At 39.7% G+C, this 18,576-nt stretch overlaps 2 protein-coding genes across 2 annotated transcripts; both read right to left on the bottom strand.

Moving 5' to 3' along the window:
* Positions 1–1,997: 1,997 nt before the first annotated feature.
* LOC141491434 (actin-related protein T2-like) lies at positions 1,998–3,451 on the bottom strand. Its single transcript, XM_074192369.1, has one exon. The coding sequence runs from the start codon at positions 3,229–3,231 to the stop codon at positions 2,098–2,100; it is 1,134 nt and encodes a 377-aa protein (XP_074048470.1). The 5' UTR covers positions 3,232–3,451; the 3' UTR covers positions 1,998–2,097.
* A 1,098-nt stretch (positions 3,452–4,549) lies between these two features.
* On the bottom strand, positions 4,550–6,063 carry LOC141491440 (actin-like). The gene has a single exon (XM_074192382.1). It carries the CDS (start codon positions 5,870–5,872, stop codon positions 4,739–4,741), a length of 1,134 nt encoding a protein of 377 aa, XP_074048483.1. The 5' UTR covers positions 5,873–6,063; the 3' UTR covers positions 4,550–4,738.
* Positions 6,064–18,576: the final 12,513 nt, after the last annotated feature.

Consider the following 18,576-nt stretch of genomic DNA (forward strand, 5'->3'; position numbering starts at 1 on the left):
ACAATGAGTTGTGCAAGGTCACCCAGAGAAGACAATGGAGAGCAGGGATTCAAAATCAGATTCTCTGACTGGACTTCACACACAGTAGGTTCTTCATTTGCTCTCTTGCTAACTTGTTCTCATTCCCATTACTTGTATTTCTTCCCCCTCCCTTAGGAGGCCTCCTCCCCATCCCATCTCCTTCTCAAATTTCCACCATTTTTCCAAATCCCCAAGGCTAAATTGCAGACTGAAGGGACAACCATAGGGAGATCTCAAAACTATTCCAAAACTCTTCTCCCTTCCCTGCTAAGAGCTTCCTTCAGTCCCCAGGTCTGACAGGGATCAGAGGGATGCTGCCCAGGAAGGACTGGCTCTTAGTTCTGCTGAGAGGCATTCTGAAGTCTTGACTAAGGTTCTCTGGATGCCTTTTCAATAATGGAATGTTGCAAGAGAACCTCATGGGCACAGGAGCAGAGAAACTCAAAGCAAACATTACTGAAGAAAAAGGAGCAGTAAGTGACTCTTGAATGAAATGAAAATACACACACACACACACACAAACACAGAGTAAAATAAGTAACTAAATAACTAAATAAATGAATGAATAAATGAGCCCCACTCTTTTTCTTCTTTCTTTTCTTTTTCTTTTTTCCTTTCTTTTTCTTTCCTTGTTCTTTCTTTCCTTTTCCTTCTTCCTTCCTTCTTTCCTTCCTTTCTTTCCTTCTTTGTTTTTCATTCATTCATTCTTTCTCTTTCACTTTCTCTTTCCTTCTTCCTTCCTTTCTCTCTTTCTCTCTCTTTCTTTCCCTCTTTTTTCTTTCTTTCTCTTTCCTTCTTTCTTTCTTGTCTTTTCTCTTTTCTTTTCTTCTTTTTCCCTCCCTCTATTTTCTCTCTGTCTATATCTGTCTGTCTATGTCTGTCTGTCTCTGTGTCTCTGAGACACACACACACACACACACACACACACACACACACACACACACAGCCTATCAAGTAAAGTCTGCCATTTAAGTCCTTGCCATTCCCCCTCCTTCTCCCCCTTCCCCTTCTTGCTCCCCCTCCAAAGACCTAGTTTGTCCCAAGCAATCTTTCCACTACTCAACACTTTCAGGTCTCTACCTTTTACAGATCTCTCTACCTTTTTCAGTCTCGTATGAATACTTGGCTTTTCCCTTTTTTATCTTAAGCATCTCTTTATTAAATAGTAGAATTCTTCAGAGACATTCTCTTCTTTTTCTCTTCCTCCCACCTGTGCTCAAGGAACGATTTTCCCCTTCTGGAAAGTATATGACCTTTACAAGCAAATCATGGAGTCAGAGAAACCAAAAGGGATATTAGAGGCTTTTGAATCCATTTATTTCCCTTTATTTTTTGCAAATGAAGAAAGTGATACCCAGAATGGAGATCACACAGGTCTCTGAGGTAGGATCTGCATTTAGGTGCTCTGTATTTTGTTCTCAGCAGACACTAAAGTCCTATTTTTGAATTCCTCAGACTCTTACTAGCTATATGACCCTCAAAATATTATGTTGACTCTCTGGGTTTTAGCTAACTTCTTTGGACTGTCCCTTAGTTTATAGGTAGTTTGCAGATAGCGAGCCCTGATTCTTTTTTTATAACAAGGCAATGGGGTTAAGTGACTTGCCCAAGGTCACAAAGCTAAGTAAGTATTAAGTGCCTGAGGCCAAATTTGAACTCAGGTCCTCCTGACTCTAGGGCTTGTTTCCTCCTAATCTTTTAGTAACCCTTGCCTAAGGTTACACAGTTAAGTAAAAGAATAAGGATTTGATACCAGATCCATCTCCTCACCCAACCACCCCCTACCCTTACCCCCCCCCCCCCTCAGATTTCCTTGAGGGCAGGGACTAATTTTGCTTTGCTTTGTGTCATGGTTCCTGCCACTTAATATTTGTTCACTGAATGACTGTCTCCATATTTGGTATACCACAAATGAACTGAAGTCCTGAAGTGAAGAAGAAAACTCCCCCATCAACACTTTTCATTCTTTTTTTCCTTTTACATTTTATTTTATATCTTGTCACATAAGCCTTTGCCTGCTTCAAATTAGGAATGTAAGAATTGTGTGTCTATGATTAGTTGGTTTAACAAAGGCTTTTAGAAGCATCTTCTTTGAATCACAGATGTCCCAAACTCTCTGTAATCTTTGGAAGTGACCCACATCTGCTTGAAGCTGCTCAGTGATGTTACAATGGAAGCCCCGATCCAAGTGGAGAACCATCGATCTGGGGGAGTTGTTATCTTGATGGGGATCCCCTTTGGCGCTTGCTGCTCTGTTTCTTTCATGAGTCGGTCATCCAGTCCAGGGAATAAGGAAGAACCCCCGGAGAGAAGAATATCCCCAAAGAGAACCTTCTGTATATCAGTATCACATTTCAGGATACTGTTAGAAACCATTTTGGAAAGTCCTGGCAGTTGAATGCCAAGCTGTTCTGGGGCAAAGAGAACCTCGGGTCCCTGGAACAACTGGTCTCCAAAATGAATGACATTTCCATCAGGAAGTTTGTAATCTCTCATGACTTCCTCAGGCCTCCTGCCCAGTTCCTTCTCTGGATCTAAGGCCACATAGCATAGTTTTTCTTTGATGTCATCTACCATTGTTTTGTCTAGCTTGCAAGGGAAGGATCTCCCACTGTTGATCAGCAGTTTGAGGAGATGCTCTGTAATGTCCTTCCCTGCTATGTAAAGTTTGGAAACTGCATGAGGCAAGGAATACCCCTCAAACACAGGGACTGTGCAAGTGATGCCACTGCCACTGTCCACAACCAGCCCCGTGACGCAGGCTGAAGCATAGAGGGCCAAGACTGCTTGGTCAGAGAGGTAGAAAGCTGGTACCCTGAAACTCTCAAACATCATCTCTGCCATTTTCTCCCTGTTGTTCCTGGGGTTCAGAGATGGTTCTGTCATGAGTACTGACCTATCAGAGGGTTTAATTCCAAGTTCCAAGTCAAAAAGGTGCCTCCAGAGCTTCTCCATGTCTTCCCAAGATGTGATGATGCCTCGCTCAATTGGATACTGCAAAGATAAGGACTCTGACTTGTATAAGGCTTCCTCCCCAATGTAATACTGCTTTTGATTGTGCTCCAAACCACTCATTTTAAACTTGGGATACCCAATGACTGTAGTGATGACATGCCGAGGACCAATCTCTCCTGAAATGCCAGCCTTGCATAGCCCTGATCCGTTGTCAAAGATCACAGCAGGAATCTCTAATATGTGTGGGTTAAACATGATTGGCTCATTCTCCTCTCATCTGTGAAAATAAAAATGATTTCTTCTTCCCTCTCTACCCTGCTTTATGACAACTGAAAAGCTCTTGGAATGCTGGTGGACCCAGGGTTCTGGGATACATGCTGCGCTAGCAGAGAGACTGATTGGTCAGTCCAGAGAGCTTTGGAGGGTTACTCATCTTTGAGAGGTTGGTCCAGTTTCCTTTGGTTAATTTTGGGACAAGGCTGATTCTTTCCCCATCTATCAATCAAGGTTAGGCAACCATTTTTCTGGAAAGACTCTCACCCTGCCCCCATTCCAGCCTATTGTGAGAGAGGAGTCAGATTCAGACCAGTGATGCTCAACAGACCAGTTTGGTATGAAAATATCTCAGAGAACACCATTGAGCTGAGGAAAAGTGGGCAGGTCCTTGAAACAAACCAATTCACAAGTCAGCCAGGAAGTTTGTATAAAAGCCCCTGTCCTCAAGGACCCTACTGTCATGATGTGCATAGACATGAAATGATAAATCATAATTAAAAGCTAGTATATCAGAAAAATCACATTTTGTGTGTGGGCAGGAATTCCAGAGACAATTTTGGGCTGACCCATACTCTAAAGGAATTTCTACTAAAACATTCAATAACATCCAGTCTATGCTTGAAGACTTCTAAGGGAGGCACCCTCTTAGGCACCCTTAAAACTCATCTCATGTCCATTCTGAACATCTGAATTGCCTATCCTTTTCCTAACAGATGCTGAGAAGTTTAAAAGAAAAAAATGATGTTGATATGGGTTCAAGTTCTGACTGACACTTTGTGGTTCTGTCTCTACTGATAACTCTGAGTTTGAGGAAAAGATGCCTATATTGTTGCTATTCAGTCATTTTTTTTTTCAGTTTGTGCCCAACTCTTTGGGAACCCCTTTGGGATTTTCTAGGCAATGATACTAGAGTGGTTTTAGTCATTTCCCTCACCAGTTCATTTGATGGATGAAGAAAATGAGGCAAAGGGTTAACTGAGTAGGAAATATCTGAGACCAGATTTGAATTCAGGGAGTTAATTCCTTTCATGTCCAGACCCAGGGTTTTATCCACTAAGTCACCTAGTCAATTCCTTTCAAAACCACCTGGGGAGTTCCATAGTGTGAATATGGCCAACCTCAGTTTACAGATGAGCAAACTGAACCTCAAAGAGATTATATCTAACTTGCCTAGAGTCATTCCACTCAGAAATTTCTACAGTCTGGAGTGGAACCCACATCTCTTGACCCCAGGTACTGTACCTCCCTTCTCAATCATCTACTTAAATTCTAAGGAGGCCTGAAATGAAAGGCATGCTTTGGTTCTGGGTGGTTTCAAATCTTTATTTTTCTTTAAACTTTGTCCAGCTACCTCAAACAACAACGGCGGTGGGTGGCATACAGGTAGTTCACTGGTCCGGAGCTTCCTGATACAGAACCCTTTGATTTTCTGATACTCCACTTGTAGGGGATGGGGGTTGGGATGGGGAGGAGTCCCTCACTCTTCTCAGAAACATTTCCGGTGAACCATGGAGGGGCCAAACTCCTTGTAATCAGAAGCAGTGATCCACATATGTTTGAAAGATGTGAGGGAGGTGAGGATGGAAGCTCCTATCCATACACAGTACTTCCGTTCTGGTGGGGCGATGATCCTGACGGAGATTCCTCCAGGAGCCTGGAGCTGGATCTCTTTCAGAATCCGCTCATCCAACCCATGGAAGAGTGTGGAACCTCCAGAGAGTAAGATATTGCTATAAAGATTTTTCCTTACATCAATGTCACATTTTTGAATACTGTTAAAAAGCATCTTGTGAACTCCTGGGGCTTCAATGCCAATATTCCCTGGCATAAAGAGGGTCTCAGGGGCTCGGAAGAGTTGGTTGCCAATCTTGATAATGTTCCCATCCGGTAGTTTATAGTCTTTGAGGATTTCTTCTGATTTAATTTTCATGGCCTGGATGGGGTCAAAGGTCACGTAGCATAGCCTCTCTTTAATGTCTTTTACTATTTCTCTCTCGGCAGTACTCACAAAGGAATGTCCACTTTCCAACAGAAGTCTCATGAGGTACTCGGTGATGTCCCGGCCCGCAACATCAAGTCTGGAAACCGCGTGGGTCAAGCAGTAGCCTTCATAGATGGGTACAGTGTGGGTCACCCCATCTCCGCTGTCCATGACTATCCCTGTGGTCCGAGCCGAGGCGTAGAGGGCCAGTGTGGCTTGAACAGCCACATACATGGCGGGCACCTTAAAGCTTTCAAACATAATCTCTGTCATCTTTTCTCGGTTCTGCAGAGGGTTGAGTGGAGCCTCCGTCAGCAGGACTGGGTGCTCGTTGGCCTGAACTCTCAGCTCGCACTCATAGACATGTCTCCAGATGTGTTCCATGTCATCCCAGGAAGTCACTATGCCATGATCAATGGGATAGTTCAGGGACAACACTCCTCTCTTGGACTGTGCCTCTTCTCCGACATAATACTCTTTTTGTCCGGCTCCCAACATGGTGGCTTTGGCTCTGGAGCGACCAACAATGGCAGTGATAACAGACCGGGGGACGTTATCCCCAGCGATGCCTGCCTTGCATAGTCCAGAACCATTGTCAAATATCACGGCGGGGACTTCTAAAACTTTGGGGTCAAGCATGATCAGGGAGGTTTTGCTCCCAGGTGAGATGGTTTTGAGTGAAAATTAACTGGCTGGAAGTTTAGAAGACTTGAAGTTCTAGACTGTTTACATCACACAGGGCCAGTCTTTTCAAAGGAACTTAGTTGGAGTCTGCTACATTGTCGCCTCAGGCCTAGACTGTTTCCCAGGGAAATTTCTCTTTCTGATTTCTCACATTTTTGTCCTCCAGGACTCAACAATGGGTGATGAAGTAACAAAGCTTTGAATGACAGCAAGGTAAAACTCAGACCTGGTCAGATTTGAGCTCCCTGTCAAATCCAGGGAAGACCTGCTTTTGTGTGTCTGTGTGTCTGTGTGTGTGTCCTCCAGGATGATTGTCTTAGTATTTGAAGTTTAATCTATTTACTTAGGAACTTTCTTCATTTGTTCCCTCCTTCCTTTTTTCTTTCCTCTTTACTTTTCCCTTTGTTTTTTATCCCTTTACTTCTTCCTCTTTTGTTTTATCTTTCTCTTTATTATTCTCTCATTTGTTTCTTTTATCTCTCTCTCTCTCTCTCTCTCTCTCTCTCTCTCTCTCTCTCTCTCTCCACATATTTATCAAGCACAAGCTTTTTAAGTGTAAGAATCTGTTTCATTTTCAGTTCTCCTTTTTCCTCCTCCTTCTCTGACTCTTCCTTCCTCTCCTATCTCTATATCTCTATATTTAACACTTGTCTCTGTCTCTTACACTTATGTGCACAAACACACACACACACACACTCCCATCTCTATATTTAACTCTGGTCTCTTGTCTTTCTTCAGTCTCTGTCTCTCTTACACTCATGTGCGCAAACACACACACACACACACACACACACACACACACACACACACACACACACAGACAAGATAATCCATCCATCTGTCCAAATTCCAGTGGTAGAATGTAAAGATCATTGTCCTTGAAGTCAGGATAAATCTGTATTCATGTCCTCCCACATTTATTATGTGACCCTGGATAGGCACTTAATTTTTGCCTCAGTTTCTCTCATCAAAAGATGAAGACCTTGCTTGGGTTGGTGGACTCTTAAGATTCCTCGTGGCTCAGACACAATCAAATTGAAGTAGGTCTAAAGGAAGGTGGGAGGGAAGTTAGAAGGATTAGAACATTTAGAATTCCACATAGCTTTAGAGCTGGAAGAAGGGACCTTGCTATTATCTAATTTGAACTCCAAATGGGAATCTCCACAACAATAGGGATTTAGCCAATTCTGCAAGTTAGAGAAAAGGTGCCAATCTGCACTGGCTGCAGTTTTTCTCACCTTCCTATACCAATAAAGTCACAAGAGGAGCCCTTATATCTATTATTCTTCTTAATTTATGAATGAATGAATTTGAGCCTGCTTACATCTGCATTCTAGAACATTTTCCCTTAGGATAGATATTTCACTTGGTTTCTTCCAGCGATACAATAATCCTTCTTCCTATTTGCCCCACTGAAAGCCCTCTTCCATAGTTAAACACAGGTTAGCATTAAACACAGAAATAACTTTTTTAAAAAGTAATTCCTCTAATCCTCTTAATATTTGTATATATGTATGTGTGTATATAGATATATATGTTTCTGGGAGTGGCTCACATATCTCCCTGTGTAATTTGGTATTAATGTCAACAGGTGTCCTAATCATTCAAATGGGATGTTATATTCATCACAACAGAAACGCTATTTAGTTCAGCAGGTCTCTCTTGGAGCTTATAGAGGACTATGCATTTTGCACGTTATGCTTGTTATTAAAACAACGACATTTTCCCTCTCCCGGCTCCAATTATAAAACAGTAGTTAGCCTGTGTCTGAGTCTGCCCCCCTGCTCTGGTCCTCACTCATAAATTGCTTGAATAACTTTATAGGCCAACTCACTCCAACCCCATCTTTCTCCTTCCCAGTATAATCCTTATTATAGTGATTATTTTGAATAGTAATCATTTTCGTATTATAAAGAAAAGTTCCCCATTATGACTGTAATTGTAGGAAAACTGTGGCAGCCCACCGTCTTGTTCCTGGCTTCCTATCTTGCCACATACTCCACCGACCCCTGTCTCTGCCCACCATATTCCTAGGCACAAGATACAGGGTCACTATAACTAGGAACTTGGTCAATGTTGGAATGGTTTAAGGAATTTGTAGTCAAGGGTACAGAATCGAATGAAGTTTCCCTCTGAAGCACATGGCTCCTATCTGAACTTTGGAAGGAGGAGGGTTCATATTCCATCTTGTCCTCCCTGTTTCACGTCCCGCCCCCCAAGTCCTAGTCACCAGAGTTGAGGGCCTTGCCAATTAGAGCCCAGTGAGCCAGGCTCATTAGGAAGGGGTTTCCACATCTGGCAACCAGATCTTGCTACAGGTTGAGCCCTGAGAAAGGACAACAGCCAAGAGGAATGGGGGGGGGTAACCCTGTTGGACAAGGGGCTGCACCTGGGGCTTGGAAGAAAAAAACATCCTAGCTTTACTGGCTAGGCATGGGGTGAGGGGCTGTGGGTCTTGAAGAAGTTCATGGTTCTTACTGATATCCTCATGGTGAGTTCCACTTGCAAAAGGAAAATGAATCTGCCTCAGTGGACTCCTTCCAGTAAGCTAGTCCTTCCCTGCAGACAAACAACTGGCAGAGGGAAACTTCCTACACCTGGTAACTACATAATTTGGGACAAGTTGGATCCCTTTCCACACAAGCCCTTTCCTTATCCCTCCCCCTTCCACTTGCTAGTATCTTATCCCCAGACCTCAAAATTACTTCATGCATATCTTCATTTATTCAATATATTTCCCTTTCTCCCTAATTAAATACAAACCTGTTCTTGTGCACAGGGACCAGACTTTTTTTCCTCTTGAATTTTGTAACCTTGGAGGCTAGCAGAATACCTGGGTGTTTCAAAGGACTGACTGAATGAAGGAGCTTGAGGCCACTTCAAACCCTTAGACTCATTACCTGTGGGATTCTAGACAATTCATATCCACTTTCTTAACCCTCAGTTTTCCTTCTCTGTAAAACAGAATCTTCCCTACCACCATCCTAGTGTGTTGCAAAGCTCAAATGAGATTTTTTTGTTGTTGAGTTGTTTCAATCATGTCTGACTCTTGGTGATCCCATTTGGGGTTTTCTTGGCAGAGATACTGGAGACATTTGTCATTTCCTTCTCTATTCATTTTATAGATGAAGAAATTGAGGCAGAGTCAAGTGACTTGCTCAGAATCACATAACTAGAGATTGGATTGGATTTGAATTCAGGAAGATGAGTCCTCTTGATTCCAAGCCCAGTGTGCCACTTAGACGAAGGTGTCCAAGAACTTTGTAAGTTGCGAAGTGGTGTATTAATGTCTCATTCTTGGTAGAAATCACATAGAAATGATCTGAAGACAAGTCACTCTCCTGCTATTATTATTCTTTTATGTTTATTAACCTACAGATTGTTGCTCAGGTGAATAAATTATTTTTTTAAATTAATGAGATTATTAAAATGTCAGCTCGTGCATCTTACAGGGGCAACTAGATAAATCACTGGGTCTGGAATGAGGAAAACCTGAGTTTAAATCTGTATTCAGTACTAACAAAAGACTGTACCATAAATTCAAACTCCAAAATATCTTTGAGAATTCAGCAAATATGTTTTATCAGAACTGTGAGGTAGCTGTTTGGTATAGTGGCTATTTAAAACACCAGAGACCCCACAAACTTATTAGTTGTGTGACTAACCACTTCCTGTCTCAGTTTCCCCAACTGTAACATGGGAATAATTATAGCTTCTACCCCACCCCCCCAGGTTTCTTGTGAGGATCCAATGGGATATTATTTGCAATTTTCTTAGCATAGTTTCCTTCTCCTTCTTCCCATTTTCATGAGATTCCCTGAAAAATTTCCTGGGGACAGCTCTAGTAGTGAATAGAACAACAGGGATGTCTTTAAAATCTTCTACCAAGATTCAGGGCAACCAGCTGGAGCAGTGGATAGAGCACCAAGTCTGAAGTCAGAAGTTCAGATCTAGCCTGGGCAAGGCACTTAACCTTGTTTGCCTTTGTTTCCTCATCTGTAAAATGAGCTGAAAAAGGAAATGGTAAACCTTCTAGTATCTTTGCCAAGAAAATCCAAAATGGGGTAAGAAGAGTCAGATGTGACTGAAAATGACTGAGCAATAACAAAAACTTAGACTCTAAGTTTTGAAATACTTTCCAAACCATAGTTTGAAGATAATGAGTGCTTGATATGGCAATACCTGTTTAAGTTGTATTTTTAAAATTTTTAGTCAGTGTCATTTCTGAGTAGTTGTAGGCATTGTCTTCAATGAGCCTTAGTAGTAGTAGTAGTAGCAGCAGCAGTAGTAGCAGTAGTAGTAATTAGTAGTAGTAGTAGTAGTAGTGGTAGTAGTAATAGTTATAGTGGTAGTATAGTAGCAATAATTCACAATTTTAAGTGTTTTTTTAAACTGTTATCTCATTTCATCCACTTAACAATCCCGAAAGAGGTAAGTGCTTTTATTACATCCATTTTTGCTAATGAGGAAACTGAGGCAGACAGAGATGACTTGCTCAGGATCACAAAACTAAACAGTGCCTGAAGTCACATTTGAATATAGGACTTCCTGAGTCCAGACAGGATACTCTAAGTGTGTGAGGTGCGAATTTGAACTCAGGTCCTCTTGCCTCCAGGGCTGGTGCTCTATCCACTGAGCCACCTAGCTGCCCCCACTTGAGTACATTTTTGATGTTTGAATGTGCAGTATACAAATTTATCTTTTCTTAGTTTATAAAAGAAGTGTGCTACTGTGTATAATTCTAATATAAGTTCTGATTGTCAATTAAATCAATAAGTATTTATTTTTCAAAACAATTTTCCTTGATATCTTTTGCTTTTACATAACCTAAATCTCCTCCCTATTATTCCTTGTTTTTCCTTCTCAGAGAGTCAACATACCAGACACTATGCTAGGTTTTAGGGACACACACACACATATGTGTATATGAATATGTGTATGTATATGTATATGCATATGTATATGTATATATTCATACTAAAAATTCATAATATGTATATGTGTGTATATTTCCATCCAGTCATCCATCCGTCATTCATCCATCCTTCCTTCCTTCCTTCCTTCCTTCCTTCCTTCCTTCCTTCCTTCCTTCCTTCCTTCCTTCCTTCCTTCCTTCCTTCCTTCCTTCCCTATTTATCTGTCTATCTATTTCTCTGGAACTCAAGGGAGGTATTCCACTAGATCAAGGGTTCACAGAACTCTTTTTGGGCCCTGGACATCTTGACCAGACTGGTGAAATCTATGTATTTTTTCTTCTCAGAATTATATTTACAAATATATAAAACAAAATATATAGGAATACAAATAAAACCGATGATTTTGGAATGCAGTTCCAATATCACTCTCTCAAATTCATGTGCCACAGAGGACATCTAATAGATGTCAGCTATTATTATTATTATTATTATTATCTCTGCTAATTTACACCTGCTGGTTTCCCCAGCTTCCTTTGAGTCTCAAAGTCCCACATTCAGCAGTTATCATTATCTTTATCCTTGCCTCCATCTCTTTATCTTGATCCCTTGTTTCTCTGTTTCTGTCTTTCAAATTCATGGATCCTATGTCTAAAGGCTATTGTTCCAGAGCTGGGATTCTATCATTCATATTTTACAGAAAGGGAAATTTAAGCTCTGCAGATATAACTTTACTTGTGATCCTAAATCTAGTATGGAGAGGTTTAAACTCCTATCTTTCTGTTAAGTGCTAGATCTGCTAATTAACACACTTTATATCTTCACAACAATACACACACACACACACATACACACACACACATATTTGTCTTTGTATCTCTAAAATCTAGCAATATCAGCTAACATTAAAGAAATATTTCATTTTTTTATATTGCCAATATTCCTCCCCCTTCTCTTTCCCACATAACAAAAATATGTTTTTAAAGGTAAAAAAAGAAGACAAAAAGGGAGAAAAATCCACATAGCTAATCAAAGCACTGAAAAAAATGATAATATATTCAGTATTCCATTCCCAGGGACTTCCCAAGGCTGGAGAGCAGTGTGCATATGAATGTATGTGCTCCTATGTTGGTGTGTGTGTGTTGGTGGAGGGAAGTTGAGGGTACAGGGAGGAGGGCATATAATCTTGGACCCCTTCCTCAGCCCTCACTTGTCCTTTGTAAATTTCCAACAATAACTTATTTTTTAATAGTCGTATTTTCCATCTATTGATATTATTGTAAATGGAATGTATATATTTCCTTTGTTCCGTTTTCCTTTCCTCTGTATCCAATCATGGAAATCTTCTCTATATTCGTCCTTTTTTCTCATTTCATATCATTCAGTCATAATCTATTCCATTCAAAGGGGTGCTGGTCAGTATTTAACAAAAATAACCACAAAACCCGTCATGACCCCCTTTTGAGTTTAATCTGCTTATTTTTTTTTTACATTTTCTCTGTCACTTTCTTCAATCTAGGCAATCAAGCAAACAATAAACGGAACCCTAATTTGCTGTATTGGCTAATTTTAGAAGTATCAAAGTGCTCCCATGGAAAACTGCAATAATCAGACCCTCCATGAGACAATAATATGTCTCAAGAGCTGGCCCAGCACACTCTTAAGTTCATGTGCCACAATTTGCTTAGCTGTTCTCCAGTCAGAGGACATCCAATAGATGTCAGCTATTATTATTATTATTATAATTATCATCATTTATCTCTGCTAATTTCCACCTACTGGTTTCCTCAGCTTCCTGTGAGGCTCAGTCAAAGTCCCACATTCAGCAGGTAGCCTTTCCCAGTCCTGCTCAGTCTTGGTGACTTTACTCTTGATTAGCTCCAATTAATCCTGACAATATCTGATTCATACATAATTGTTTACATCGTTTTCTCCTCCTATTAGAGCATGAGCTCCTTGAGGACAGGGGCTGTCTTTTTTGCCTTTCTTTGTAAGTCCAGCAATTAGCCCAGTGCCTGCCATTAGTAGCTGTTTAATAAATGTTTATTTATTTGACTGTTTATCCATGGCTTCTTTGAGGTATATACTTCATACTGAAATCTCTAGGCCGAAAAGGATGGGCATTTATTCACCTTGCATAATTCCCAATTGCTTTGCAAAATGACTGTGCTGATTCACAGCTCCACTGATGATACATTATTGTATTGTTCTTTCTATTGACTTGTTCCATCTCTTGTCATCTTTGTCAAACTGGGTAAGAAATGAAACCTTTTACTATTTGCATTTGTCTCATTTTTAGAGACTTAGAATATTCCTTCATTTGGTTGTTAACAATTTGCTATTTTTCTTTTGCAAATACTTTGTATTTTTCTATCACCTATTTATTATAGAAAGGTTTGAGGAGATATAAATTTATTCATAATATATTTATTTGTATGGACATCAATGAATATATATGTACATCTATATCTATATGTACATCTATCTATACAAATACATGTGTAAATAATGTCTTTTTTCTTTGATACCAAACTTTAATCTGACAAATTTAATTAAAGATTTTTCCTCATTTTAGTACTACTTTTTTTTTTTTATCTTAGCTGTATTTATTTTGTTTGTGCTAGGAATGACTAGTTTTGAGATCTGGACATGCTTCCTTGTTTATATCTTTCTTTTTATTGTTTATCTTGAAATTCTAGAATTTTTGTCATTTCATATGAATTTTATATTTTATTAAGTTTGGTAAAGGATTCCTTTGGAAGTTTGTAGGAAACAATTACAGAATATTTTTCACATAAATAAAATCATATTTAAATAACTGGACAAATGTCAATTGCTTATGGAGAGGCCAAGGTAGTATAATGAAAATGTCAATTCTACCTAAATTAAATTACTTATTCAGTACCATACCAGTCAAATCACCAAAAAATTATTTTATTGAACTAGAAAAATAGTAGCAATATTCATATGGAGGAACAAATGGTCGAGAGTATGAAGGAAATTAATGAAAAAAAATGCAAAGGAAGGTGGCCTGGCTGTTTCAGATATAAAATTATATTATAAAGCAGGAATCATCAACACTATTTGGTATTGGCTAAGGAATAGAGTGGTGGATCAGGGGATTAGGTGCAGAAGAAACAGCAGAAAAATGACTATAGTAATCTACTGTTTGATAAACCCAAAGACTCTAACTTTTGAGATAAGAACTCACTCTTTACCAAAGACTGCTGGAAAAACTGGAAAATAGTATGGCAGAAACACCCTATACCAAGATAAGGTTGAAATGGGTACAGGACTTAGACATCAAAAGGTGATACCATAATCCAGTAAGGAACACAAGGAATAGTTTATCTGTCAGACTGGTGAAAAAGGAGAGGAATTTATGACCAAATAAAGACATTAAAAATGAAAAATGTGTAATTTTGATTACATTAAATTATTTTTTTGCACAAATTAAACTAATGCAATTAAGATCAAAAGAAATGCAGTAATTTGAGAAACAATTTTCATGTTTCTGAAAAAGGACTCATTTCTAAAATATATAGAGGGTCAGCTAGGTGGCGCAGTGGATAGAGTACCGGCCCTGGAGTCAGGAGTACCTGAGTTCAAATCCGGCCTCAGACACTTAATAATTACCTAGCTATGTGGACTTGGGCAAGCAACTTAACCCCATTTGCCTTGCAAAAACCTAAAAAATAAAAATAAAATTATATATATATATATATATATATGTATATATATATATATATATATATAAAGAGAGAGAGAGAGAGAGAGAGAGAGAGAGAGAGAGAAACTGATTCAAATTTATAAGAATACAAGTCATTCCCCAATTGATAAATGGTCAAAGGATATGATGGACATCCCCTCAATTTCCAATTCTGTCCAACAGACAGTTCTCAGATGAAGAAATGAAAGTTATAGTCACATGAAAAATGATCTCAATCATTATTGAGTAGAGAAATACAAATTAAAACAACTCAGAAATACCATTTCATACCTATCAGATTGGCCAATATGGCAAAAAAGGCAAATGATCAATGTTGGAGGGAATATGGGAAAACTGAGATATTAATGCATTGTTGGTGGAGTTGTGATCTGATTCAATCTTTTTGGAGAGCAATTTGGAATTATGCCCAAAGAGCTATAAAATTTTGCATACACTCTGATCCAGTAAATACCACTACTAGGTCTGTATCCCAAAGAGATCACAGGAAAGGATAAAAAACCAGCATGTACAAAAAATATTTATAACAGTTCTTTTTGTAGTGGCTTGGTTCTTGATTGGTTGGTTCTTGTCCTTTGTCATCAAAGAAGACTAAAATGACATCACTATATTTGAGACAAATTGCAGTGTGTCTGACTGTGACTGAGAGGGAAAGAATTGGAAATTAAGGGGATGCCCATCAATTGGAAAATGGCTGAACAAATTGTGGTATATATATATGTGATGGAACACTATTGTTCTAAAAGAAATCATGAAAGATGGGATTTCAGAAAGCTTGGAAAGACTAGAATGAATTGAAGATGAGTGAAATGAGCAGAATCAGAAGAACTTTATCCACATTAACAACAACATTTTAAGATGATAATAACTAAGATGGATCCAACTCCTCTCAGCATTTAAGTGATCAAGGATAATCCTGAAAGAACTGTTATGGAAAATGCCATCCGCATCCAGAGAAAATGCTATGTAGTTTGAATGGAGTTTAAAACCTACTATTTTCCATTTGTCATATGATTTTTTTTTCCTCCTGTGGATTTTAGTCTATTTCAAAGTAAAAATATAGTTCCTTCCTTCCTTCCTTCCTTCCTTCCTTCCTTCCTTCCTTCCTTCCTTCCTTCTTTCCTCCTTTTTTCATCATCATCATCATCAATCCTCCTCTTCCTCCTCCTTTTTCTTTTTTTCTTCTTCACACCTCCCCTTCTCTCCCTCTCTTCTTGTTTCTCCTCCTTCTTATTTTATCACAGTGTCTCTTCATCTTTCAGACGAAATTTGGATGGCAAGGGTTGTAGTGAAGAACGTTCCTTCTTTTACCCAATTCAAATCTCACTACCAAGGGGAACAAGCTAAACGTCTTTGATCAAATTTCTGTTCCCTTATTCTGACCAAGGTTGGAACATGGCTCAGATTTGTAGAGCATTAATGGAAGGAAGGGCATAGGGTGATAGGAACTTTCCTTGGTTTTCATTTTCTAAGGTAGGGTGGAAATCAAAGGTATCTGGGTCATGGTGCTGGACTTGGGGTCATGAAGAATGGGGTTCAAATTATGCCTCAGACACGTACTAGGTGTGAACTCTCGGCAAGATATTTAACTATTACCTTCCTTTGCTTTCTCTCTTGTAAAATAGGGATAGTAATAGTATCTTTCAACCAGCATGTATGTGAGGCTCAAATGAGATTTTATCTATGTATCTTTTGTATATACACATATATATATATCTTTCTCTAATCTATATCTCTATATCTCTACATCTCTGTCTATCCTCTACATCTGTATCTACCTCTACTTCAGTATCTATCTATATCTCTAAGTCTTTTCCATCCATCCATCCGTCCGTCCGTCTGTCTGTCTGTCTATCTGTCTGATCTGTCTGTCTGTCTATCACTGCAAAGATCTGGAGAGTCAGGTATGGCTGAAAGCTTTTTTGGGGAGTGGGGGCGGGGAGAGACCAACTAGATGTCACATGGATTCCTCTAGGTAGCTGCTAGAAATACCTACCAGTTCTCAAATTCTATGATTCTGTGAGTCAGCTTCCGGCAATCATTCCCCTCTTCCCCTCCTCCCATCTTTAACTTCATTTGGATCCACCTGGGCCTTGAGTTTATTGGGGTAACCACCTTCTGGACAGAACACCCTTCTGGAGTGTTGCCCCCCACCCGGTGGCACACAGCACATTTATGAACTGTGGCTTCCCTCTGCAAAACAGACCCCAGCGTTTACAATGAAAGGACTTGATTCATAAATAATTGAACACCCTATTTATAGGGCAATTCTTGCTTACTTAACTCAAAAAGTGCTGAGTGGACTGTTTCCATATAAAGTGGCCCCGATTGGTGATATATTAAAGCCCCTCATTCACTACAGCCGAGTCCCCTGAAGCTTCCCCCTCCCTATCCCAATCTTTACACAACTTTCCAGGTGGATGAACGTGGTCCCTATAGTAGTGTTGGTGGTGGTGGTGGGTGTGTTGTGTGTGTGTGTGTATGTGTGTGTGTTGAGGAGCTAGAGTGAGTGAAGTCTTTGTACCCAATGCAAAATTGAAAGGAAGTGGAAAGTGGCAGCGATTGAAAAGAGGACCTCTTTCCAGAAAAGTATGCTGTTAGGGTGGCTCATTTCACCCCTCCCTGAGTCCCATTTCTGGTCTATGTTGAAGGAAGCACATGACGGTGGTATGGTGGAGAGAGGAGTTCCCCAAGTCTGAGGCTGTAGGTCTGAATTGCATCCCTGCCACTTGGCTCTCTTTGTGATTCTGGAACCGTAGAGCTTTACAGATCTCAGTTTCCATATCTATATGATGAAAAGGCTGGACCCGACAATAATAACAGCTAGGAGACACACAGCCCTCTAAGGTTTACAAAACTGCAGACTTCAGGGGGTTCCATTTGATGAGACAAATAGTCCCTTCCTGATTAAAAACTCATCCCAACTGACACCCAAGGAGGAAGGAAAGGGCAGATCGAATTGAAATCAGACAATCATTTGGCTTGTGGAGCTGTGCAGAGGGGCACGTGGGATGTACCCCACTGCCAAGGGCTGGGGTGGGGAGAGAAAAGCAAGGGTTAACGTGAGGAAAAGGAGATCTAACAGTAGCAATTCATATTAATGTAGTAGGTAGGTTTAAATGTTACTACTCTTCCTGGACAGATGAGGAAACTGAGGTTTACTCTTGTTTATACACTGAGTGAGTATTTGAGGTGTGTTTCCAAGGTCCCAGCTCATATGGAACTAGGTATAGCTTTCTTTCCATTACAACCAAGCTGACTGTTATTCAAAATATGTTTGGGGTCTGTCTTATCCTATTCCTGTATTTTAGAGGAATTTTTTTAATTATTTAAAAATATTTAAATATAATTGCTTTCTTTGTAATGCTATAAACTTGTTTCTATTTATTTTTTAATAGTAAAAAAAAAAATGAGTTGCAAATTTCCTCTCTCTCCCCCAGTTCCTCTCCTACTCACTTTGAAGGCAAGCAATATGAAAGACTTAGGAATAATCTAAGGGGACACCAGTGCCATCATTGGGCCGAAGGAAAGGATATTGGATATTAGGCAGAAACTGTGGCTCTTGAAAATAATAGAAAGGAGATGAGCTCTGAGGTCTCCTATCAAGTCAAGCTATATATGAGTAATATTAAGATAGACAAATGAACTTGCTACAGTGCCTGGCACATAGTAGGCATTTAATATTTACTGACCAATTGACTGACATAGATTCAAAAGAGAAATTAGTGCCCATAGTATCACAGATTTAGAGCTGGAGGAACCTCAGAGGTCATTTTACAGATTAGGAAACAGAGGCTCAGAGAAATTAAATAAATTTACTTTAGGCAGCTAGGTGGCACTAGTTTTCAGAAGACCTGAGTTCAAATCTATCCTCAGACACTTTTGAGCATCTGTCTAGGTCTCCTAGACACTAGAACTGGATGGTTTGTCTTTGTTTTCAGAAGAATTCTTCACTCTGTCCTACAGCACATTGAAGTAGAAAGAGTATTGACTCTGAAGTCAGAGGACCTCAAGGATAC

This window comes from Macrotis lagotis, chromosome 1 (genome assembly GCF_037893015.1).
Source record: "Macrotis lagotis isolate mMagLag1 chromosome 1, bilby.v1.9.chrom.fasta, whole genome shotgun sequence".
Classification (NCBI taxonomy): Eukaryota; Metazoa; Chordata; class Mammalia; order Peramelemorphia; family Peramelidae; genus Macrotis; species Macrotis lagotis.